General features: G+C 38.6%; 1 protein-coding gene across 1 annotated transcript; it reads left to right on the top strand.

Moving 5' to 3' along the window:
- Positions 1-982: 982 nt before the first annotated feature.
- Positions 983-23697, top strand: GIPC2 (GIPC PDZ domain containing family member 2). The gene is made up of 3 exons (XM_049616937.1): positions 983-1135; positions 7161-7242; positions 19569-23697. Exons 1-3 carry the CDS (start codon positions 1019-1021, stop codon positions 19712-19714), a joined length of 345 nt encoding a protein of 114 aa, XP_049472894.1. The 5' UTR covers positions 983-1018; the 3' UTR covers positions 19715-23697.
- Positions 23698-26555: the final 2858 nt, after the last annotated feature.

Genomic DNA, 26555 nt, shown 5'->3' with positions numbered 1-26555 from the left:
GTTGTTTTTAAAGGTTTGACTTAATTGGAAAAACTTAAAAATCAGGAGTTTCATAGAGAACTGAGTATCCAGTTTCTTTGCAAACAAGTAGATTTAACTATGCGGGGCCCACATTTCCCCAGGGCAGTAAGTTATTGGAGTAAGTTATTGGCCTAGATAGGGCATGTGCTTTGGAGTTATCCTCAGTCCCCGCCCTACCCTTTCACTCATGTTACTGCTTAGTATTGGGTGACTCCTGGTGCGTAGGAAAAACCAACAAAAAACCAAAACACAACAAGCCTAAGGAAAGCAGTGGCTTTCCCTGGATTTTTGTTCTCTGTTCTTTTACCTACTTTCTGAGGAGAATTCCTTCCTTGAAACTTATTCCTAGCCTCTTTAGAATCCCGCTTCTCTCAGTATGACATCTCTGAATATATCCCTTGTGTTTGCAAGAGGTACGGTGTTGGAGTGTCATTGAGGAAAGCATACAGACTTGGGGTCACAAGACCTGGATTTGAATCCCAGCTCTGTTCTTTATGGAGTCCAATTTCCTTTTCTGTAAAATGAGGGCTATAACTTACATCATAGGTTGGTATGAGTATTAAATGAGTTTTGTATATAGAGCATCAAGCAGAGGGTAGGTACTTCAGTAGGAGTGCCTCCACTCCTCTCTTCTATCCAGACGTGAATCCTTCATGACCTTAATGAAGTCCAGCTGAACTTCTGCCTCTGCTCTCCTGTTACTTACATCCCTTTATTATAATAAAGCCACCTGTTTTATTTTTTATTCCTTTTAACTCTTAGTGCTTTCCAACTATATTTAAAATATTTCCCTTTTATTTTTGTAACCAGACTGTATGTGGAATATAAGAATAACAATGGCAGGCGAATTTATTTTTTTTTAGGAAATTCTATAAGAAGACATGTCTTCTATCAAACGTCTAATTGTGTATACAGTTTTTTGATGGAAAATACATTTACATTTATAGAAATCTGTTGAAATTCTTTCTGAATATACACACCTTTCTCCATCTATTATATGTTTATAGAAATAGAGCCAAGGTCAAAAGCTGGAAAGTCCTCAGCAGGAAAAATTAGTACTGGAAGGGAGACACTTCGCCTGAGATCAAAGGGTCCTGCCACCGTGGAAGAAATGGTAGGTTATGTTTATTTAACTCTCATTTTGCTTGGAAATGTGTGGATATTCATGTTTATTAGAGCTGGAAATAAAGGCAAAGCCACAAAATTAAACAGGGTACCATATACGCTAAAGCAAGGACTTTAATTCAATGCCTACTTAAATAATACAAAGATTACTGAAAGCATTTAAGAAGGAAACATAAGTAAGTCCAAGAGAAGAAATTGTGATCTATGGCCATCTTCAGCTACCTGCTGAGAACATCTGCTAGAGTCTGTAGACATCTGGACTGGCTCAAACACTTAACCAGAATTCTCTGAGAGGCAAGAGAAAGTCTCAGAGCCACTGGTAGTAGCAGGCATACTTAAGATTTTGATAATGAAATACTATATTCGTGAACTCCAGTCTCCTCGGGTAAAACATTTCCTCATCACCTCTGACTTTTGTCTTTTGTGACCAATGTCCCTTTTATCAGCAAACCCTGGTGGGTCTACCTCCACAATAGAACATAATCCAGCAACTTGTCATCATCTCTGCCCTCCTCATCTGGCCCAAGGCACTTACATCTTGTCTTGAATGTTGCAGTCGCCTTGTATTCAGTCTTCCTGTGTTTACCCTTGTCCTCTTTCCCTCTGTGCTTAGCGCATCAGCCAGAATTAAAAGTCCAAGTGGTTGCTTTTCTGTTCCATACTCTCCAGTGTCTTCCCATTGCACTCAGAATAAAAGCTAAAGTCCTTGGAGTGAGCAACATGATCTGACTCTGCATTTCTTCCCTGAGCTCGTTGCCCACCACTCCTCTCCTCTCCTGGCTCTTGCTGCTTCAGCCACATGGGTCTCCTTACTGTCCCCAAATATTCCAGATACATCCCATCTCAATGTCTCTGTACTGTTGTTACCTCTGCCTGTCCACCTCCAGGCGTGACTCACTCCCTTGACTTCTTCAGGTTTCTGTCCACATATTGCTTTATCTAAAAGGCCTTCTTTGAGTATCTTGCTTAAGTAGCAATTCCTGACACTCCTCCCCCTGCCCAATCTTCCTTGCCCTTAATTTTCTTTAAAGCACTAAGCACAATAGGACACATTATATCTTTGTTTCTTATCTGTTTAGTTCTTTTTCTCACATGTTTTGTTCATTGCTGTAGCCGCAGCACCTAGAACAGTACCTGACACATCAAAGGAGCGCAAATCTTTGCTGAATTAATAAACCGTTATTTAAACTTGAGAAGAGTAGGGTTTTGCTGATTGACTTGGTCAGTGTTTTTTTATTAAAAAAATTTTTTTTAATGTTTGTTTATTATTGAGAGACAAGACCGAGCATGAGCAGGGTAGGGGCAGAGAGAGGGAGACACAGAATCTGAAGCAGGCTCCAGGCTCTGAGCTGTCAGCACAGAGCCCGACGTGGCGCTCGAACTCACAAACTGCGAGATCATGACCTGAGCTCAAGTCAGACGCCTAACCAACTTAGCCACCCAGGTGCCCCCGACTTGGTCAGTTTTTAAGTGAAAAACACTAAAAGGAGAAGAGACCAATGGAGGGAGGAAGGGTGAAAGGAGAGAATAGCAGGGGTTAAGGGTGACAGGGGTAGTGAGGATTCAGGGTGGCACATGGTGGTCTGCTCTCCCAGGGAAGACTGTGGTGATGAAGTCCTCCTGTAGACAATGGGGAGGTCAGGCATGTGTCTGAGGCGAGGGAGCTCCAGCAGGCAGGGCACAGGCACCAGAGATGGCTGGTTCATATTGGCCTAGGGCTCTCCATGTGTTTGAAGAGCAGAGTGAGCAAGTTTTCAGAGTGGGATCCCAGAGTTTTGTTGGGTGACGATGCCCATTCATGGGGGTGGTTTGTTGGAGCAGACACTCAAAGAACCATGAGGCCAAAGTTGTACTTTCATATGTTTGAGTCCCCTAGGATGTTGTCAGTTTGGGGGAATCCAGAGAAAGATTCTGAGTCAGGTACCTTGGTCTTGGATAGTGAATGAAAGGATTGATGTGGATGCAAGGGGCAAGGAAGAGACCAGGGAGAGCCAAAAGTATTTTACAAATGAGATTTGAGGAGGTATGTGAAAAACTCATGGCAGTGACATCTGGTAGTTCTGAGTTTTTACTTTTCCAGTGTCCTGTGCACTTTTTTTTTTTTTTTTGAGAGGGTGCAAGTGAGTTAGAGGCAGAGAAGGGGAGAGAGAGAAAGTGGGGTGGGGTCACCTGAAGTGGACTCAAACTCCTAGATGTTGAGATCATGACCTGAGCCTAAGTCAGATGCTTAACCAACTGAGCCACCCAAGTGCCCCCCGTGTCCAGCACACCTTTGGGCACATTGATGCAGGCCAGTAAATGTTTATTACATGAATGAACAAACCTGAGTAGAAGAGGAATCTGGAAGAGAGTGGAAGACAGTGAGAGGGAGCTGGCAGGGGGAGCCAGGAGAATGCCCACTGCTTTCTAGTCCAGGCTGTGAGGAACAAAGGACAGATCTTAAAACCACTTGCAAAGGGGTCAGAGGCAGGCAGAAAACTCGATGTCACTTCAGGAGGAGGGTCATCTTTGCTTAGTTAACATAATTAGTATTTGTTGAGTACCTGCTGTTTATAAGGTGTTGGGATGAAAAGGAGCAGCCGAAGATCTGTCTGGGGAGGTAGGAAAGATTCATTTGAAGATAAACTTCTAAAACTCCATTCCTAGGGGCGCCTAAGTGGCTCAATTAAGTGTCTGACTTTGGCTCAGGTCATGATCTCACAGTTCGTGAATTCGAGCCCTGAGTTGGGCTCTGTGCTGACAGCTGGAGCCTGGAGCCTGCTTAGGATTCTGTGTCTCCCTGTCTCTGTCCCTCCTCTCCATGCACTCTGTCTCTGTGTCTCAAAAATAAATGTTAAAAAAAAAATTTTAAACTCCATTCCTATTTTCATAGCCTATTTCATTAAATAGAGTAATTGAAAATAGCCCAATTCAAAGGAAAAGGCTAGTTTGTTGCTAATGTTAAATTTGGTGCAAAGGACTTATGATCTAAAGAATTTATAGATCTGAAACAAATCACCTCCTTATAACCTAGAACAGATTCTGAAAAGTGTGGAAGATATTCCACCTGCATACCTCATAAATTATTTGGTATGTGTTTCTTGAGACAGGCATAGTCCAGGTGCTGGTGATACAAAGATGAATAAAAACCTTGTTTTTCTTTTAAAGGGAGAGAAGTATTGAAAGAAGCCATTAAAAACTAGGGAATAGGGTTAATGTCAGAGGAGAGCTGATCAGCTGCTGTCAGGGATAGGGAGAGGTGGGAGGGAATTTCTATCCCAAAGAAATGGTTGAGTTGGTTAAAGATGGGGAGAAGAGTATTCTAGGTCTGAAAAAATGATGGGGTTGGGGATGTTATAAGCATCCATGGGATTGGGATTTGGGGGTGCTAGAGGGATCTGGTTGGGGAGTGAGGAGGCCTGGGTCAGGATGTGAAAGTTCTGTGGAATTGGGGAAGCCATTTAAGAATTGTGAGGAGAGTGGGGAGCCTGAATGACTCGGTCGGTTGAGTGTCTGACTTTGGCCCAGGTCATGATCTCACGGGTCATGAGTTCGAGCCCTGTATCGGGCTCTGTGCTGACAGCTCAGAGCCTGGAGCCTGTTTCGGATTCTGTGTCTCCCTCTGTCTCGGCTACATGCCTCCCCGCTGCTCGCATTCTGTCTCTCTCAAAAATAAACGTTAAAAAAAAATATTTTGAGGAGAGCAATATAGTTTTGTGTTTTAGAAAAATCCCTTGGTTCTAAGGGATGGGTTGTTGAGCAGGGTGGGTTTGAGAGGGTGAAGATTGCAGGCAGGGAGAAAAATTAGGAAACTTCTACAAATATGAAAAAATTGAGGGCTAAACCCAGACCATCAGAATGTGAGTGGGGAAGAGGTGATGAGATCAAGAGCTATTTAGGGGGTGCAATGGTAAAATTGTGTATGAGAAGTAGTGATACTTGTTACAAAACTTAATATGGCTGGCTGGCTACAAAGGTGAACACCCAAGTTACTTTGCATGGACTGTTGATTTACACAGCGCATCCAAAATACACCATAAAGAAGGCAAGAGTGTGGTATATTGTACCTGTTTTTCTAAGGCTTAGTTCATATAAATAAGAACATGAAAGTTGTAATAATATCCTCAAGGAAATAAAAATAAAATGGTATTTGTAATAAAATGCATATTTTAATAAGTTTGGAGAACACAAAGCAACATATATTTATAACTGTCTTAAAAGCATTATGAATTTCTTACAATCTAATCTTGAATTCTGCATTTGTACCAGTAGTTGATTATTTTACATTTTTGGGTAATTTCTTTTTTAGCTATGAAGCCATTAAGACCAAGTATTGAAATAAACTGAATGTAGAAACAAACTTTGCCAACGTTAAACCAAGATTTTCAAAGAATAATGTTTCCAATCATGTTTTTCACTCTAACCTTTAATAATTTTAGGAAGACCAAAAATATTTTGGTACCATTAATACATAAAAATTAACTATTGTTTCAGCATCTTATCCTTTTATAACATTTCTGTGTATTTCATAATGTATATAATACATTAATATAGTAATACATGTATTTATGAAAGATACATACTGTGAAAAAATGATTAAAGAAGGGGTGCCTGGCTGGCTCAATCAGTAGAGCATGTGACTCTTGATCTCGGGGTCATGAGTTTGAGCCCCATATTGGGTGTAGAGCTTACATAAAAAAATAAAAATAAAATGCCACAAATAAAAAAAATTAAAGACAATTTAGGTGATACAAACTTTATTCATGAAGTGGACAGTCCCCTTTCAGACAATTGCAAAATGGGTTAGAGGACAAGATTTGTAGGATAAAGATTAGAGAACAAGTAAGAGAGAAATAGAAAATCTCTGATTGTCTGCGGCTAGATAGTCAATCTTGTTTGGTGTGAGGAGTCCTAGAGTTCACTTGATATTTGGGGGTGGGCTGACTGGATTATACTGTGTTTCTGGTCAAGCATAGTATTTACAGGGACAAAAAAGTTAGATAACATGACACTTTGGACCGCATGGCTCCATCTTGGGCCCAGGAAGTTATTTCAACAATACAGTAAAATTAAATAAAAAATAGTAAGACTATATGTTCACAAATGTTTTACCCTGGGGATGAGCCATTAAAAGGTTTGGAGACCCTTCATCTGCATGATGAGGACCAAAGCCCTTTTCATGGCACACAGGAACCCCTAAGACCAAGTCCTGTCTGGGTATACTCTTTTTTATCAGACTCTGAGTTCACATAGACTTTGCATATCTATTGCAATAGTTTTTTTAAGATTTTATTTTTAAGTAATCTCTACATACAACGTGGAGCTTGAACTCACAAGCCCAAAATCAAGTCACATACTCTACCAACTGAGCCAGCCACGTGCCCCTATTTGCAATACTTCTATTTGAAGTAACCTCTCCTGCTTATCTTCTACCAGTTTATCTTTGAAAACAGTTTGTTTTTTTCTTAGCAAGCAAGCAGGGAGGGGAAGGAGGGGGGGAGGGAGGGAGACACAGAATCAGAAGCAGGTGCCAGGGTCTGAGCTGTCAGCACAGAGCCTGGCGTGGGGCTTGAACTCACGAACAGCGAGATCATGACCTGAGCCAAAGTCAGATGCTTAACTGACTGAGCCGCCCAGGAACCCCTGAAAACAGTTTTTAAGTACCCTTTTTTCAAGTCCTCTGTGACTTCTAAGAGATTTAAGTTTACCTTGTCTGTGATGCCTCTTATATCCTTTAAAATTTTTCCTTATTGTTACATATTTATTTTCACAGTTGTCTCCCTTTCTGGATTGTTAGCTACTTGGAGACTGTGTTCTGTTTCTCCTTTGAATCCATGGCACTTAATGCTGACACTAAAAATAAGTATTTACTGTATTGATTTGTATTGCATTACAGAGCACATTGGGGATAGATTTCCACTCAAATGAGCTGATGGACACAACCATGAACTGGCTCCAAATCAGATTTTACCTTCCCTTAACATTCAAGAGATTTTATATAAAATAGTATCTTCTTTCTCTTGTCTTTGATAAAGCCCTCTGAAGCCAAAACAAAAGCAGTTGAGAAGATTGATGATCTTCTTGAATTGTACATGGGAATTCGAGATCCTGAGTTAGGTAAGATTATACTATTTTGAAAAGTCTTACAGTTCTTAATTTGATGGAATTTAGTGCTTATTTATGTCCTGCATTTATACTTCGTGATAAAAATTATTTGTGGAATAAGAAAAACATAATGAAAGTGTAATAAAAGAATAATGAAAAGACCGGACCCTTACCATTTACTAGCTGTGAGGCATTAAGACTCAAGTCGACTTTTCTAAACTTAAGTTTTTAATCTACAAACTATAAACTGTAATAACAGCCTTCCTTCATAGGCTTGCTTTATGGATTTAAAATATATATGTGAACAGGTTTCGTTATAGGACACATGAAATGTTTTTGCTATAGATCTATGTCAATTAAATTGTATATTGGGATATCGAAGTTGTGCACACTTAATACAATTCCTGAGACCCTGTGAACAATGGATCAGAAATCTGAAGAGGAAGGACATGCCTGGTGTATGACTGATAAGGGCAGTTGAGCAGTTCAATTTCTGTGTATTTCTTGTGTCGTCATTAAGATATCAGGGTTTTGATTTATCAAGTAAGACTATCCATTGCAAATAACAAAGCAACAACAAGCTGAATTCCAGCTGACTTAAGGAATAAAAAGGGGGACATGTTTGGTTCTTATAACTGAAAAGTCTAGAGATAGATCCTGGCTTCAAAAATGGCTAGACCTGGAGTTCTTAGGCTATCACCAGGATGTGGTTTCTCTTCTTTTCATTTGGGCTGCATTTTAGGCCCCCCTACCTAGTGTCCTCTGGCAACTTCAGGCCCTCCCTCATGGAGTCAAAATGATGGCCATGGCTTCATCCTCTACAACTTAGTGTCAAGCATGATGGGAAAGAGGGAAGACCTTTTCCAAGTCATTCGAACAAAATGCTGAGGATTGACTCTGATTGGCTTGATTGGCTCACTGAGGCAGCAGTTTTTGGGTGCAGGATGGTTAGATCTGGGTCAAATGCTCCAGCTCTGGAGCTGAGAGTGACTGGAATACTAGGGTTGAGCTGGTCAAAGTCCTGGCCTTTCCCATGTAGAAGCCAGGAAAATGTGCCTTTGAGAAGGGCAGATGGATGCTGGATGACGAAAGAGTAATGCACACTTGTGGTGATGTGGTTTGTGTCTATATGCATCGGTGTGTGAGTGTGTGTGCATGCACGTGTTGTTTGGATCAGCTACTTAATAAAAATTTTTAAGCCAAAGACTTGGACTGTTATGTTTACCTGCTGCCAAGTAAAGTGTTTTACTCTAGCTCAGGTAGAGTATTTGAAACTCATTCTTTCTTTTCTACTTTAACTCACCTTCCTTTTTTCCTATAGAGTCTATTCTTATTTTTTCCTACCTGTCTGACCTAAAATAAAATTTCTGTGTTGGACATACAGATGCTGCCTGTAACTTAAGAAAAATTGATATTCTCTTTTAGTTCCTTGGTTCAGAATATAAAATTTGCATGAAATAGATACTTGCTCCACACAGACAAGAAGTTAAAGGTGAAATTATCCTATAGAAAGCCAGGGTCTTAAAATTTTTCTCAACCTTTTTGCATTTGGAAAAACAGATTTGTGTGAGGTGGGTCTATGGAAATTATGCAAATGAAGACAAAGGGGATTTAGAAATGGCAGTGCTCTTATTGTTGGAAAAATAATCTCTATCTCTATTGAGAAGAGAAGCTGAGAAGTTTTCAAACCATATAACTGAATATTATACTATTCAGAAACTAGCATATCAATGCTAGATCTTGATGAACTCAAATTTAGAAGAACCACACTTTTCACAGGGGAGAATTTAAAACTGTCTTTAGAACTTAATTTTGGGAATAGGCCAGGGGTGCCTGGGTGGCTCAGTTGGTTAATCGTCCTACTCTTGGTTTCAGCTCAGGTCATGATCCCGTGTGGTTCATGAGATTGAGCCCCATCTTAGGCTCTGTGTTGACAGCTAGAGCCTGCTTGGGATGGATTCTCTTGCCCTCTCTTTGTCCCTCCCCTACTCATGTGTGTGTGCGTGCTGTCTGTCTCTGTCTCTCTCTCTCTCTCAAAAATTAAAAAATTTTTTGGGTACAGGCCTTATATTACTTAAGTATAAATTGGGAATAAATAAGTTTTGCTCTTTTGTTATTAAATATATACAAGTATACATGGAAGAACAATTGGACAGTGGAGTAATTATGAATGAATTAAGAAGCAGTTCTTTAAGAATCAGTTTCTTTTACTCTGAAAAATTCAGTGCACTAAACATTGCTCACAAATTCCTTGTAAATTAACTTGTAATCCCATTGTAAAGTTAGTCATCTGTAACAAATTCCTCCAATGACATGGAAAGTCATTATCATTATACATGATTAGCAATGTGATCAGTCATCTAGGGAGGTAAAGTTTAAGGAAAGTAATTATTTGAAGAATGTAAACCATTGTTAAATTAGGAATTTCTGTCATTATTCAGATATGATTAGCATGAAGTACAAATCACAATTGTGACACTGATTCAACAAATGAATATATTTGCTTACTAGTCTCAGTGTTCTTAGCATTCAGAAACGTTAAGTCTTAAAATTGCAGTGACATCATGTTACTCTAGAGTTGTTAGTATAAATTTACATTAAAAAGTGAAAAAAAGTAATATGGCAGTAAAATGACTAAAACCAAAACACTATCCTCAAAATCTTTGGGATGTATTTACCACTTGAAAATGGAAAATAATTGAAATGAGTTTAGGAAGTAACCCCGAAGGAGACAGTGCTTTGTTTGGTTATAAAGTTAATCTGTGAGTTATGACTTTTCAACTGACCCAATGCCCATATGTGTTGCCTTGGAATGTTCTCCTTAGGGGAGAATGGAGTCTGGAAGATTTTGAGTCCTGTGACGCCTTATATGTGGTTGACCTAACTTAATGAAAAGTTGTATCCTATAAGTTTCATATAAGTTAAGGCAACTGTGTAAATTATATATACAACTATAATATGTTCTGATACTGATTTAGGAGTTTGGAGATCACCCTAGCAATGTCAGAATTTTAGGATTTCTAATTTATTAAGGGATCCAGGAATGTGTGGAAAGGAAATTTGAATGATAGATTCTAAGTAATTTTTTCTCATAAAATATTTCTTAGTTCTTTTAAAAATATACAATAATGGTGTTTTAATAGAGGTAATTATATTCTTAAGATGATTTTATTCAGTGAATTCAAAACAACACTATAGAAAGCCATCCTTCTCCGATAAAGCCAATGAAATAGATTTTCATTAACAAGAAACCATATTCAACATTAGTTGTGTTTTTGATGTTTAACTCCTGTCTTGAGTTGCTTGAAATGGATTATTTATGAAAAGCCTTAAGGAAAATAAGTGCTAAAGGCCCTCAATTGAAGGAAATACAACTACAGGTTTAATGGCTAACAGTGGTTATGACATCTTTATTTAATACTGCTATGTGTCATTTTATAGATTTGAAAACAGATGTAGAGAAGTTTGGTGACTTACCCAAAGTCAGCTAACAAGTTGAGCTGAGATTCAGTTCTGGGATTTTGATACCAGGATTTTTCATCTGAAATAATATATTATGTTTAAAAGCTTTAAGTATTTAAAAACTTAGTGGAAAATGTAGATTGACCTATAGTACCAAAATAAGTTTGTTGCTAATAAATGATGTTAAATTCAGTTGTGGGAAGGATATAAAGATATTTTCAAAATGGCCACTAGAGGGCAGCACTTAGCTGCTATATGTAGTCTAACAATTCGACTCTTTCAGTACAATTTTTTTTCCCCCCAGATAGTATTCGGGTGTTAAGTATTATTGCAGATATGGTTACAGACAAAAAATATTTTAGTAGCTGTCATGTTAATGTGATATAACTTTATGAAAAGTGCTTTATTTTGCTTGAGTTTCATTTTGCGTTTCTTTTAAAGATAGTCTTTAATCAAAAAGGATAAAATTATACTAGTTTACTTTTCGTGCAAGGATGTTGAAAATTTATGTTTATACTTTATTCATTAGCCAGACTTCATACATGTTTTAGTGCATGCTCCATTCTTAATTTCTTTGAGAATTCATACAGCAAATTACTGTGTTTTTATAAAGACTTATGAAACACTGTATTACGTATAGTGTTTCTAACACAACAGTGAAACTGCTTAATTGATATTTTTGTTATTTCTACCATACCAGGAGTTCTTTGAAGGCAGATACTTTGTTTTTAATCTCCGTTCCTACTACAGTAGCTCTCCTAGAGTAAATATTTGGTAAATGCTTGTTGACTGTCCTTTGAGAGGCACAAAAATAGTGAATTCACAGAAAGTATGAGTCCTAACTTCATTAGTTTGATGCTTTAGCTCCTGGGAAAATTTATTAAACTTTGAGCCTAATGTTCACATCTTTATAAAAAGGGTAAAATAAAAACCTTATCGGGTTGCTAACACATTGCATTAAATAATATGTATAAATTAAAAAAAATCTTTTTAATGTTTATTTTATTTATTTATTTTTTTTAATGTATTGTTTTTTTAAATTTATTTTTTATTTTTTTTAATGTTTATTTTTGAGAGAGCACATGCGTGCGTGAGCTGGGGTGGTGGAGGGGCAGAGGGAGACGGAGACACAGAAGTAGGCTCTAGGCTCTGAGCTGTCAGCACAGAGCCCAACGTGGGGCTTGAACTCACGAACTGTGGGATCATTAAATAATATGTATAAAGTTCCTGTTACACAATAAATCATAGGTAGAGCTATTACCATTTTTAGCAATAATCACTGGTAATTATTACTAGTAATAGTAGTAGTGATGATCGAGGTAGGACTGCATAACTGGAGGTCTGACCAACTCTGGGACTGTAGTTAGGGCGGAAGTTTTATTTTTCTGCAGTGCCATCACGAGTTGCATGAGTGAGATTATACAGCTGGGATCGTGAAGTTGTGGTATGGGCATCTTAGACCATCATTTTTCTCATTTTGTAACTAAGGAGCTTAAATCAGAGGTTGCAAGTCAGAGTGGGCAAGGTTGAGAATATATCATTCCTGGGCTCAGTGGCCTAGACAATGCTGCTGAGCTTCCTGAGGTGTCAAACAGCCATGTGCCAAGTTGTCTCTTATAGTCAAGTGGGTATGTGTATGTGTGTGACAGCTTGGTTGACTCATTGTCAGGGAACATCTGATCCTTGTCATTGTGTCTCCGGTTTAAGAGCATCATTTATCTGCACTGTTAGTTTCTGCTTCTGAATGGTGTGTAGATTTTCTTGTATCTTCTTCTTTTTTTTTTTTTATTTTTTTTATTTTTTAATATATGAAATTTACTGTTAAATTGGTTTCCATTTTTCTTGTATCTTCTGTGTGCATCTTCTTTCTTCCTCAGTCAGGTTGTATTTGACCCAAATGTTAGTAAAATCTTCAGGTAGCTGTCTCAATAGATGCTATGTGTGGAGTCCGAGAAATATTTAAAATGGTAGACTACGCAAAATTCTAAACTCGAGTCCTACTTTTACAACACTTCAGGTTTTGTTTACTCTTTCACAGCCTGGCTACAGGACCAGAGTTCTGGGCTTTGCTTTCTCCAATGCATGTTACCTATGCCAGAGAAAAATTATTTAAGTGTAGGGGCACCTGGGTGGCTCAGTTGGTTAAGTGTCTGACTCTTGGTTTTGACTCAGGTCATGATCTCACGGTTCATGGGTTCTAGCCTAGTGTCAGGCTCCATGCTGACAGTGGAGAGCCTGCTTGGGATTCTTTCTCTCCCTCACTCTGTTCCTCTTCTGCTCTCTGTCCCTCTCTATCAAATAAATAAACCTTAAAAAATTTCTTAAGTGTAATTACAAAGCCTCCGCCTGTACCTGTGCACCTACCAGCATGTACTATGCCTAAGACACTGAACTAATTCCTGTGGGCATGAAAGACTCAGGAGCTATTCAAGATCTGTTGGGAGTTTATTGTCTTAATAGGAGAGAAGATACAGAGGTGGAAATGATGACAATACTGAGCAATGTTAAATATGCACTGTAAGACCTTATCACTCAACGTGTGGTCTGGGGACTGGTATTACCTGTCAGTTGGAAATGTAGACTCTCAGGCCTTGCAGCAGAGCTTCTGGACCAGAACCTGCATTTTGCCAAGGTCCCAGGCAATTTGCTTGCACATTCAAATATGAGGGGCACTGGCAGAAGGCTTTGGGGAATGCAGATATCACTTTCAGTTGTGGACATGGGACTTCCTGGAGGAAGGAGCCTCCAAGGAGAGAAAGGATTCTGACAGTGGAGCTGGTGATTAGGAGTAGGTTATCCTGGGTAAAGGCAGGAAGGAGGGATGGTGGTGGTTTGAGTGGTCAGATTCATGAGGGCGTAGCGTTAGTGTAGAGAAGTACAGCCAAGTGGGAGCCAAGGGTGCTTTGGATGAGAATGCCAGACTAGAGTTTGGTGTTTGTAAGTAAGCATTGGTGACCCAAGGAGTATTTTTATATATGGGAATGATGCAGACAGTCTTTGAGATGGAAAGGAGCTTTCTGGTCCTTTTGTCTCATTGTCTAATAGGATCCGCACTGTGCTTTAGGAAGATAAATCTATTGTATCTCTGGGGATGGTGCTGCCCAGACTTGGAGGTTAAGGAAACAACATGGTGGCCATGGGAGTGAATTGTAAAGGAGCAGATCAGAGAGAGTGCAGAGGTGCAACTGAGGGGAGGCGTGTGTGGTCCACAGGCACAAGAGGAGAGCTGTAACGGGGAGAATGTGTGCACCACGAATGACAGTGGAGACAGTAGAAAGAGTAGCAATTTCTTCAGAAGAGAGGAGGAGGTTTGGTTTCTGGACATGCTGGTTGATTTACTCACAGAACACCTAGGAAGACTTGTCTACCACTTACTCAGTAACAGGTATTTGGAACTCATGAGAGAAGTCAGGGATGGAAGTAAAGGTTTAGGATTTTTCTGCAAGGTCATGGTTGTGGCTAAAATCGCCAAGGCAAGACAACCTAAGGAGAAGAGAGACACAGGGAGAACCCTCCAGGTTTATGGGGGAATATCAATAAAGTACTATTTCCTGAGCCCTTGGCTTCTCTGTGTGAAAATGCATGCTCAGGGCAGCTCTCCACTTTTCTTAACTTAAAAAAACAATCTTTCTCTCCAGTTTGACTGTGTCTACTGTATTTTAAGTGTTTTTCCCTTGTCTGTGTAGAAATCCTCTTTCTAATGTTTTGTTATGATTTTCAGACATATAGCGGAGTTAAAAGATTCTGTTAATTTACTATAATCTCTTCATCACCTACTTCTCCATTTATCCATCCTATATAGAGATTTTGTAAAAACGTAGTTGTGATTGTAATATAAAATTTATGTTGCTTTCTCAGTAAATGTTAAGATGAAAAACTATCCCCAGCTTATTAGAGTTATTCTAATAATAAATACTGTTTAAAAATGATTTCAAAATATTTCATCAAGTATTTCATCTACTAGAATTCATTGTGCCAGAGAGAACTTAATGATTCTGCATCTTAGGTTTTGTTTTTGTGTTTGATACTGTTAGGTCCATTTGTATGCTAAATTCTGTTTTTAAGATTAAAAAACATTTTTAGATTTTTAGATGTTTTTATTTATTTTTGAGAGAGAGTGCGTGCGTGCGCATGCATGAGTTGGGGAGGGGCAGAGAGAGAGGGAGACACAAATCCGAAGCAGGCTCCAGGCTCTGAGCTGTCAGGACAGAGCCCGACGCAGGGTTTGAACTCATGAACTGCGAGATCATGACCTGGGCCAAAGCCAGCCACTCAACCGACTGAGCCACCCAGGCATCTCTCTGTTTCTAAGATTTTTAAAGAAGTTAGATTCCTGTATATCCAAAAGAAATAAAAACACTATGTTGAAGAAATACTTGCACTCCCATGTTCATTGCAGCATTATTCACAATAGCCAAGACGTGGAAACAAAGTGCCTATCAAGATGAATGGATAAAGAAGTTGTGGCATATATGCACCATGGAATATATTCAGCTGTTAAAAGAGGAGAAAATCCTGCCATTTGTACAACATTGACAGATCTCAAGGCATTATGCTAAGTGGAGTAGTCATACAGAGAAAGACAAATAGATACTGTATGGTCTCACTTATATGTGGAATCTAAAAAAAAGCCAACAACCACACAGAAAAGACCCCTTCCTCCCAAAGAAACCTCCTCTCTCCTACTCCTAGAAAAAGAGACTAGATTTGTGGTTACTGGAGGCAGGTGAGAGAGGAGAGGAAATTGAACAAAAGTTGTCATAAGGTACAGAATTCCAGTTATGAATAAGTACTAGGGATATATGTACAACATGATGACAATATAGTTAACATTGAAGCATGACATATAGGAAAGCTGTTATGCGAGTAAATCCTAAGTGTTCTCACAGGAAAAAAATTTTTCCTTTTTTTCTTTATATCTATATGAGGTGTGATGGGTATTAAGTAAATTTACTGTAATCATTTTACAATATATGTAAGTCAAATCACTATACTGTACACCTTAAACTTAGTGATGTATATCAATTATATCTCAATAAAACTGGAAGAAAAAAAAGTGTAGGCTCCCAGAAGTGGACAATGTTAGTAGATTAAAGAATGTGAACATTTTTAAGGATTTTGATCATATCTGCTGCCAAATTGTTTTTCAAAAGCCAAACTTACGACGTTAAGCCAGTGTATCTGAATCTTTGCTTCACTATATCCTGGCTAGTGTTGCATATCGTTTAAGATCTATATATAAAAGTTTTAATAAACTTGGCAAAATGCTTTGGCTGGAGTAGCAGGTCCAGCTGACGGATGCTCTTCTTTGAAGTGTTTGTTTCTGGATTGATGGTAAATGCAGTAGCTTCTGCAGAGGTCAGGGCTGAGGCAAGGTAAGGGGGGTGGGGGGACAATGATGAGAAAGTCAATTCATTACTGCTTTATAAAAATATTTTTGAAGCAATCTTAAACTTAGAGGAAGGTTATAAATACAATACAAAGACTTTTTACTCTTGAACCATTTGGGAATAAATTAATGATATTCATTGCCCCCGGATACTCTAGTGCATATTTCCTCTAAACAAAGATATTCTCCTATCTAGTCACAATATAACCATGAATCATGAAATTAACATTGATACATCATTACCATCTAAACTCAGATCTTATGTTTTACTAAATAATATCTGTTATAGAAGGACATGTCGAAAATCATGTGTTACTTTTATATCAATTTGGAATCGTTTCCCACTCTTGATTTTCATGATCTTGATGCTTTGGAGGGTACAAACCAGTTATTTTATAGAATGCTTCTCAATTCTGGTTTGCCTGATTTTTTTTTTTCTGAATTGCATTCAGGTTATACCTCTGGCAGAAATATCAAATATGTGCTGTATTCTTTTTTTTGTTTTGTAAGTTTTATTTTTTTAATTTACATCCAAATTAGCATATAGTTCAACAATGATTTCAGGAGTAGATTCCTTAGTGCCCCTTACCCATTTAGCCCATCCCCCCTCCCACAACCCCTCCAGTAACCCTCTGTTTGCTTCTCCATATTTAAGAGTCTCTTCTGTTTTGTCCCCCTCCCTGTTTTTATATTATTTTTGTTTCCCTTCCCTTATGTTCATCTGTTTTGTCTTTTAAAGTCCTCATATGAATGAAGTCATGATATTTGTCTTTCTCTAATTTCACTTAGCATAATACCCTCCAGTTCCATACACATAGTTGCAAATGGCAAGATTTCATTCTTTTTGATTGCCGAGTAATACCCCGTTGTGTGTGTGTGTGTGTGTGTGTGTGTGTGTGTGTGTGTGTATACACACACACCACATTTTCTTTATCCATTCTCCCATCGATGGACATTTGGCTATTGTTGATAGTGCTGCTATAAAGATGGGGTGCATGTGTCCCTTTGAAACAGCATACCTGTATCCCGTGGATAAATACCTAGTAGTGCAATTGCTGGGTCGTAGGGTAGTTCTGTTTTTAATTTTTTAAGGAACCTCCATACTGTTTTCCAGAGTGGCTGCACCAGCTTGCATTCCCACCAGCAGCGCAAAAGAGGTCGTCTTTCTCTGCATCCTCGCCAACATCTGTTGTTGCCTGAGTTGTTAGTGTTAGTCATTCTGACAGGTGTGAGATGATCTCTCATTGTGGTTTTGATTTGTATTTCCCTGATAAGTGATGTTGAGCATTTTTTCATGTGTCGGTTGCCCATCTGGATGTCTTCTTTGGAGAAGTGTCTATTCGTGTCTTTTGCCCATTTATTCACTGGATTATTAGATTCTTTTCATTACATCTTATCGGGAGGCATAAGACTTGGTTTGTTCTATTTCTGATATTCATATTGATGATTTACGGTGGTGTTTGATAATGGTCTCCACCATAAAGTTATTCTCTTCTTAATAAGTATTTGGTGGAAAGAGATTTTGAAACTATGTAAATATCCTCTTCCTCATGTTCCTACATTCCTTCAATCTATTTATCAGTCATTTCACTGTGGATTTATGGTTTCATGTTTTGTTCAATGGGATTATAATCTATTAACATTGCCACTTAATTTGTTGCTTAAATTATCCCTGGTCTGGTCGATGGGGTCTCTATCACTTTGACTTCTGTGTCTTTTTCATGTTCTCACCAGTTGTTGATGGTTTCTTACCTTCTGGCATAAGATTAGCTACTCTTGGTTCATATTTTACTTTGCCTGCTCCAATCCTGGAATCAGCCATTTCTCCTGTGAACTCTGATTCTTTTTAGTGGAGAAAGTGTTTAAGAGCCAAGTTCTGGGTGCTTTGTGTGCTTCTTGCTATCTGGGTGTCTAAATCTCTCTATTGAAATATGTCTCCATTGGTCTCTTGAGTTCTGTTCCACAGGATTCATTCTAGTTTTCCCCTTTCTCTGTTTAACTTTTTCTGGCAGTGACAAATCTGGCTCCCAGTATTCTTTTTTTTTAAAAAAATTTTTTTTTTCAACGTTTATTTTATTTTTGGGACAGAGAGAGACAGAGCATGAACGGGGGAGGGACAGAGAGAGAGGGAGACACAGAATCGGAAACAGGCTCCAGGCTCCGAGCCATCAGCCCAGAGCCCGACGCGGGGCTCGAACTCACGGACCGTGAGATCGTGACCTGGCTGAAGTCGGACGCTTAACCGACTGCGCCACCCAGGTGCCCCCCAGTATTCTTAATATATATACGTAGGTGATTATTCTCCAAGTGTGTGACCAATCATCATTGTAGCTTCCCTCCTGCCCAACTTCTCTTCCCTCCTGCCCAACCTCCGTGCCTTCCTTACCACACCTGGATCTCCATCTGCCACCAGGTTGTTTGGCCATGTGGAAGCTTCTTTCATCCCTGCATGGAGTCACTCCAGCCACATCCCACTTCTGCTCTGATTGTGGTGCCCTTCTTTGAGCCAGATCTTCTCCTTCCCTTCAGTCTGTGTCAGTACAGAACTGTTTAAGGCAAGACACAGTTCTTAAATGCTCTTAAGAGCCCTAGTAGATTTTAGCTGAAAGACCAGACCTCTTGGCTCATTCAGAGAAATCCTACAACTGTTGATTTGTTCAACCTTAACCTGGGAGGAAAGCAGATGCTGAGTTTTGGTGTTTCTTTTTTCCCTGTAGGTTCTTCACCCAAGTCCCATATCACATCTACATTGTCTCTTTCTGGTTACTAGTGTTTACAGGGGGCTGAGGGGAAAAAACAACAACAACAAAAACACCTGAGCCTCATGGGTTCCCAGCTAGTTTGGGCAGGTTCCATGGGAATGTGTACTCCTGGAGATGTTGGTTCCCAGACATAAGATATGGGGCCCAGGTAATTTACTGGAAAAACAGAATAAGGGCACCACTTCCTCTTTCTATCTTAAACAAGAAAGGGGCTCAGAAAAAGTTACCTTGATTCCACAAGTAGATAGATACCTTTCTCCTCTTCTCCGTAGCTTGATTTTCCCATTGCAAATTGTTATCCTTTGTCTTTTTTCTTTTGAGGGGCCGGGAGGACTAGATTCCATTCTAGTTAAGAGTGGGGTACTGGTAGAACTAGTGGCTGTGAAGAGGTGGGGGAGGGATGATGTACTTGGAGTTTCCCAGCAGGGTTAGCCACAGGGTTTTCTTTCAGGAGCTCTTGTCACGCCCATAGGATTAGCAGTGGTTCCTGACTGATGGGCTCCAAGGTGGAGGAGAGGACAGGACAGCTGCAAATCTGGCTGCAGGGGACAGATTGTTTAAAAATATATTTGCTACCTTGATATGATAGAATGTTAATGTTATAACTTGTACTAGAAATATATCTATGCATGTTACATTTAGAAAGTAATTTTCCTGGTGCCATTTTTCTCCAATCTGTGATGCTGTTGCATGTGTCATTAATTTTTAAAAATTGTTTTTGATAGCTACCACAATGTTTGAAGCTGGAAAGGACAAAGGTAATCCAGATGAATTTGCTGTGGCACTTGACGAAACTCTTGGAGACTTTGCGTTCCCAGATGAATTTCTCTTTGATGTTTGGGGAGCCATCGGTGATGTGAAACGAGAATGATTATGATGTGGATGATCCATCTCTGGAGAAATGAACCATTCTTCCTTTTTTGAAATCCCATAAGATCTGTTTTTAGACACTGTTACGGACTCTGGTTTGGTCTTATGTGTATGAAATACCTTCTTTGAAATATAATTTTGGTTTCTGGGTATCTTCTAATGCAGTTTCATATGTGCTATTCTTAAGATAAATTACCTAAAATATCAATTTAAATATTCATTCAAGAGTCTTTTTAAAGTAAGTTTTAGGGAGTATTTCTAGAGAGATGATTTTGCTCCACATTAACCCATGTTTTCTTTTCCACATAGAAGTCATTGATTGCAATAGGTCTGTAGCTCATTTTCAATATCTTAATGCAGTGAAACTAGGATTAGAGTTTGATTTGTCTTGTAGCATCTTCATTTTGTTATACCAGCCTGAGCAGGATATGTTCAGGAAGCGAAGTGTGAATTATGCCACCTATAGGTCTAGAAGCATTGTTTCTTTAATCCACTGAGTAAGAGGAGGAAGGTTTCTATAGTCTCTTGACGTCTATAGCCTACTTTCTCTCTTCATAAAACAAGGATTGATTGACTTGCTTTTTGCTTCTTTGTAATTACTTTTTTTAAAAAACTTGTGAAATCTGTTGTGGTATGTGTTTGCTTGTGTGGAAGAAAGGTGGAAAAGGCAGATAGAGTAGAAACCACTTATATTTGATTTTTTTTTTTAAAGCAATTCTTTAACCATTATTTCTTTTTCCACTCATACCCACGTTTATGTTACCTTTTATAAGCACTCCAGGGAAGGTTTTTTATAGTCCTTGTGGAACTTTTCTCTTGAAAGATATTTACTCAGAAAATAACTATGTTTGAGAACATTTTTTTGGGTGAAAGAGCAATGCTTTTAAGCCCCCTAAACTTTAGAGGAGATAGCATCAGAAATCGATTTCCCCCGGTGGAAATAAAGGAGGACCAGAGGAATTGAGAAAATATATTAGCCTATTATTTTAGAGTTCTAACATACTTTCTCTAAAACCTTACATTATTGAGAAAATTGAGGGCAAATGACTGTCTTATCACTCTTATTTGACATGTTATAGATGTAGGAGAAATGGAAATGAATGGTTTCAACATAGATCATTTAATAAGGCAGAGCATGGTGTGACCAAGCATTCTTCTAAAGTGTTGTATGGAAGATGCTGTGTGCTGCCATGGTAATCAGAAATAATAACCCATGAGGGCTGTGTTCCAGGAAATCAGAAGTAGTTCCCTTTTCGTGCTGAGTTAATGCTAAGATAACTATTGATTTCTGGTACAACTTTACCTGGACAGACATCCACTCCTCTTTCACATAAATCTAATGCTATGAAGCTGATATTCTTTGTCTCATTAATCTGAGACCTGTACAGAAGCCCGGTTTTACTCATTAATGTGTAACAAAAGTAGGTTATAGAATGTGGTTTGTCTTATTGTACTTGCCCATCATTTGAAAATAGGACCCACCTCAGGATGTAATTTGCTGTTACTTGTTCATTGGATTTCTTTTGGAGCTCCCCAAGTATCTATTAATTATTAACACCATCTGTCTTAGAAGGACACACAAAGAAAGAGTTGATATTTTTCTTTTTTCTTTTTTTTTTTTTTGAGAGCATGTGTATATGCGTGTGCACAGGGGAGGAGTAGGGGGAGAGAGAATCTTTAGCAGGCTCCATGCCCAGTGAGAGCCCAACATGGGGCTCCATTTCAAGATTGTGAGATCATGACCCGAGCTGAAATCAAGAGTTGGGTGCTTAACAAACTGAGCCACCCAGGCACCCCAAGAGTTTGATATTTTTAGAGATGAAAACATTGAAGCCCACAGAAACATTTTAAACAAAAAAATTCTTGTCACTAGATGTTAGATCTGAAATGATAAGTCATTATTATGATCGATGTCCGTTTCTCCTTTTTTTGGGGATGCAGGAAGATTGATTCCCTGTGATTTATGGAATCTCATATTCACAAAGTGGGTTATACTCACCATGATTTTTCTAGAATTTTGATATGTAAGATACCAGGGTCCAGGTACAGCTGTAACTCCACTTGTCTGTTGGCGTTAAATGGCAGTTATTATTTAGGGCTTCAGCTGTGCACAGGTACTTTAATACTAGTAAGTTTTTCCTTGAAATGTCTTTCTCTCTCACCTCTATTGCTAAGCTGATAACAGGGTCAGTTTCTTTGTCATTATGTTCCCTTACATGAAGATATATCTGTGAACTTGGTGACTTTCGGTAACTCTCTGAACAAAAAGAACAGGGTCTCTTTTTAGATGTCACGGTCTGCAGTTTGGGCTACCCTCCTGCTACAGTGAGACCAATCTTTCCCCAGCCCCCTCACTAAGCATGCTATTCCATTGGTCCCTCTGAACATTTCCAGAAACCTCTGTCATCATCTTTTGTTCTGTAAGGGTTCCCTGCCCGGTGGAGAAGGGTATTTAATTCTTGATTTTCTTCCATGCAAAACAGCATCTTTCAGTGGCTACTAAGAGCACATGTTTTCTTTGTGGCAGAGAATACATGCGATGACTGAACATTGGGCTAGATGGACCCTCAAACATAGCTTGGTTCTGATCAAGTGTATAAATTCTGATGATTACAAATAGGTACATTTTGGGTTTCTGTGACATTTCATAAATGTAATTATGTGAAACTCTTTAAGAATTCAGTTATAAAAGCAGTAATCAGTTAACCTCTGTTTGGGGCTGCCGTATCCAATATTGTAATGTGAACAGATGATTAAATAGAGATAATTTTGCCAAATGATTAATTTGCTATATTTCCTCCTATAACTTTAACAAATAGACATTTTCTAAGTACAGCACATTTTCTTTAGGTCCATGTTATTGCTAGACCTTCATCAAGTTGAGAGAGAGCCTTCCTGGCATTCTTCAGTTACCATTGCCTATCTGGCAGAGTAGCAAAATAAATTTCATCTGCAAATAGTTTTCAAAATAATGGTTCTTCTAAACAGAGCATAGTTATCCGCCATATGAAAGTTGGATCATATAATGACCCTCTCACCCTCTGATACCTCTAAAAATATATGGGTACTAATAGCATTGCTATTATTCTGGTGGAAGTAATAGGTTAGAAGGACAGTGGGGGTTTTACCCAAGCTAGAAGTGAATAAAGAGATAGGAGATGTTGTTCAGCTTATAGTGCCAAGAATTAGTGCTCTGGGTAAAATGCACATTTATTATCTTCTTGACACTGATGGAAAGGGACATCAGAGTAATTACAAGTCCTAACACATATCATGGTTATAAAATGTTTCTAAGATTGTGAAGTGTACAAATGGCACAGCCTGTCCCTACCTATTACCTGAAAACTAGTTCTAAGAAATGACTCTAGGTTATTATCTGCCAGGAGGATTGAAAGTTGAATATGACATCTTGAATTTCAGACATTAAGCCTCTGTAAAACTTCAGTATAGCCATAGATATTTTTTAAAGCAGTAACAAAAAGAAATTTAAAAGATTTTCTGGTAGATTGTTTTAAGTATACATCTTATATTTTGAACTGTTTGTGCTGTGCAGTAAGTAGTATTGACTATATACAGGTAAAATATTCTACAGTTTTGGAAAAAGGAAAGCTTTTCTCTTTAATAAAAATCATAACATATTCTTTAAAATGTTTTTTTGAGATTGAATTTTGGGAATCTGTTATGTGAAATCGTAACGTATTTTGATATTGTTTAAAAATGTATTTACTGTGTTTCTACTCATAGATGTATAAATGTTCATGCACTGATCAAAGTAAATTATTGTAAAGCTATAATTTATAATCTTTCTTATATTTAAAATATGACTCCTTAAAATAAACTTTTCATGAAAAAATGTTTTTATCATAAAAATTTGGGGTTTTAAATGTTAGGCTTTTTGTTTAAATGATTCAGGGGATAACACGTGTAATTGTTTAGGTCTTTATGTTTTTAATACATCATTGGTATTTTTTTTCTCAGTGTATTTTTTCCTCAATGAAAATCCCAAAATTATGTGGTTTGATTCAGTAAAAATACAAGAGATATGCACTGCCGGGGTACTCTAAGATAAAATAGTCATAATCTTTTTCTGTTTATTAGATGGAGGTTTACCCAGGGTGACATTTCCTTATTCAACCAATTTTATGGCAGTAGTTTCCAAACAATAGTGTAAGTAGAAGAAATATCAGCTTATAACTCTTAGGTAGTTATGCCTTTTGGATTCATTATCTCCTTGATGCAGTTTGAAGGCCCTATCAGAGCTGTTAGAAATCCTTAAAAATATGCTAATTTCTTATGTTTGGGGTGGAGTCCAGGAATCTGCATTTTGACCCATTCTCCAGATGGTTGTTCCAATGGAAGTGAATCATGGACCTTTACTTTGAAGTCTCTGAAGGTCATGGACTAGCATTGGGTAGGAATGATAGATACGACTTCAAGAACTTACCATCTGTCAAGGTAAGCAGAGACCTAAAAGAGCTCTCAAATACAATAGGTAAGTGATAAAATGGATATAAAATAGTATGGGAAGAAGCTGTAGATGACAGTAAGATTTCTTTTAATTTCACCAAGTGGGTGATTTTCTAAATGTAACTTGGTATGCCAGAAGAATTTGTTCTTGGAGAAGGAGACTTCCCAATTGGTGCACTATGGATTAACCCATGTGATAGTTTTGTCTCAGTTTACATGCAGTATTTGATACTTCCCATTGATACAAATAATATTGGCTATTTATCTTTCTCTTACTAGGTATTTTATTCTCTTCTAGTTTTGTAGATGAGGATCCTCCTAGTGGTTTTTAGAGTGGAATTGACATGCATGATAAGATTGATCTCAATGGAAATAACTTCAGTGGATACTGTAGTTTTAATTATGGAGAAGCTAAGCTTCTAAAAATGCTACTTGAACTCTTGTGTAGATTTTTCTCTTAGGTTCCTTCATGTAGGGGGTAGAGTGAATATGATTCATGCTTCATTATCTTCTTATGTGTCACCCAAAAATATGTTGACATAATATTTATGATTAAAAAAAATTGTAGATCCAGTGAGTTTAATTTAGCTTTGAAAAAGTTTCTCTAGGGGCTCTGGATGGCTCAGTCAGTTAAGCGTCTGGCTCTTGAGTTTTTGGTTCAGGTCATGATCTCATGGTTCATGAGTTTGAGCCCTGCATCAGGCTCTGAGCTGACAGTGCGGAGCCTGCTTGGGATTATTTGTCTCCCTCTCTCTCTGCCTCTTCTCTGCTCATGTTTGCTCATGCTCTCTCTCAAAAATAAACATAAAAAGTTCCTCTAAGTTTGAATTCTTACCCACTTTTCCAGGTGAGTTGTTATAAAAATAGTTTGATTTTATTTTTATAGGTTTCCAGTGTAGGATAGGTTAGGTGTGGGAAATGAAAATGGGAACATTGCAGCCATGTTCTTGCAATGTTCTTCCCTCCTCTCCACTGCGCATCCCTTCCTGGCTTCTTCTTTACCCACCCTCTATCCATGGGGGGTTCCTCAGGCCCAGACCTGGGTTCTGTCCCCTTTTCTACCCTCTTCTTGGAAGACTCATCTATTCCCATGGCTTTCAGCATTTTTACAGTTACAACTCCTAGATATATATCTTAACATTTTGGATTGCTCTTCTGAGATTTATATTCAGATATCAACTGCTTTCTTGACCTCTCCACTTGTGTGTCAGAACTTTAACGTGTTCAGGATGAAGCTAATTTTAAAGTCTTATTTTCCTTAATTTTCTCTGACAGGAAGTGGCATCATAATTCGCTTCATTGTTTCTTTCTTCACCTACTGTACCTAATTCATCTGTCTCCCAAATGTCTACTTTCTAGTTTCACTGTCCCCTGTTTCATCCATGCCTCATTTCCATCTGGGCTGCTGCTTCAGGCTCTGCATGGCTCTTCCATCTTCCATTCTTGCCTTCCTCCAGTTTAGGTTTTACCTAGTAATGGGAGTGCTCTGAAAACATTGATTACAGGATATAAGTGTTCAGCTTTCTTGAAAGTGAAGATGTCAGGGTCTTAATGTTTTTCTTCTCTGGAAGGGCTTGACCTTATGCTCATTTTTGTCTTTGAGGGAAGGGGCACTGGTTTTTGGATGATTCAGCTTCTACTAAAGGGCACACAGAGGCTAAAGGCTATGGGGGTGTATGTGTGTGAGTGTGTTGGGGAAGGTGTGGGGAGAAAGGTCCAAACAGGAAGATTGTGCCTTGTTTTCCTGCAGACTTGTTATAGATGGAGTGTTAGATCAACAGGGGCGAGAACCTTCCAAAGATTCCTGCTGTCTCCTCATTGCAGAGGCAGTAAGACTCCCAGTCAGGGGTGATGTTTGAGCACCCAGGACCCTTGTCGAAGCCTGAGTCACTGAGCAGAGCCTAGCAGCTTTCATAGAACCAGCACTTTCCGTCTCTTGTTTGTTTCTCTCATCAGTGTTTGGTGAGGACTTTTTTGTATGCAGTTTTGCCTACTATTGTCCAGAAGGAGGGCTGTCACATCAGCTCAGACCTCTGGCTTATTCCTGTGGGTTCCCTGCTCTAGGCTCTTTTTTTTTCGTTTGGTAATGATGTGACCCACATATAAACTTGAGAAGAGAGAGATGGTCCCTTGGATATGCCTAGAGGAGTGGTGGGGAAAGCCTTTGCTTTTGTACCAGCACAAGACTTTTCATAGGGACATGGGCAAATGACCCTTTCTGCTACATGTTAATGGGATCACACCACCCTCCTTCAGGCTCTTTACAGCGGCCTCCAGAGCCCTGCCCACCTCATCGCCACACTTCCTCCAAGTGTGTGTTCTGGTTACACGGAACTTTTTTTCACTTTTCACTTTTCACCAAGCACTTCCTTTCT

Source organism: Panthera uncia, assembly GCF_023721935.1.
Source record: "Panthera uncia isolate 11264 chromosome C1 unlocalized genomic scaffold, Puncia_PCG_1.0 HiC_scaffold_4, whole genome shotgun sequence".
Taxonomy (NCBI): domain Eukaryota; kingdom Metazoa; phylum Chordata; class Mammalia; order Carnivora; family Felidae; genus Panthera; species Panthera uncia.
The sequence above is the reverse complement of the archived record's forward strand: the minus strand, read 5'-3'. Positions and strand labels throughout refer to the sequence as shown.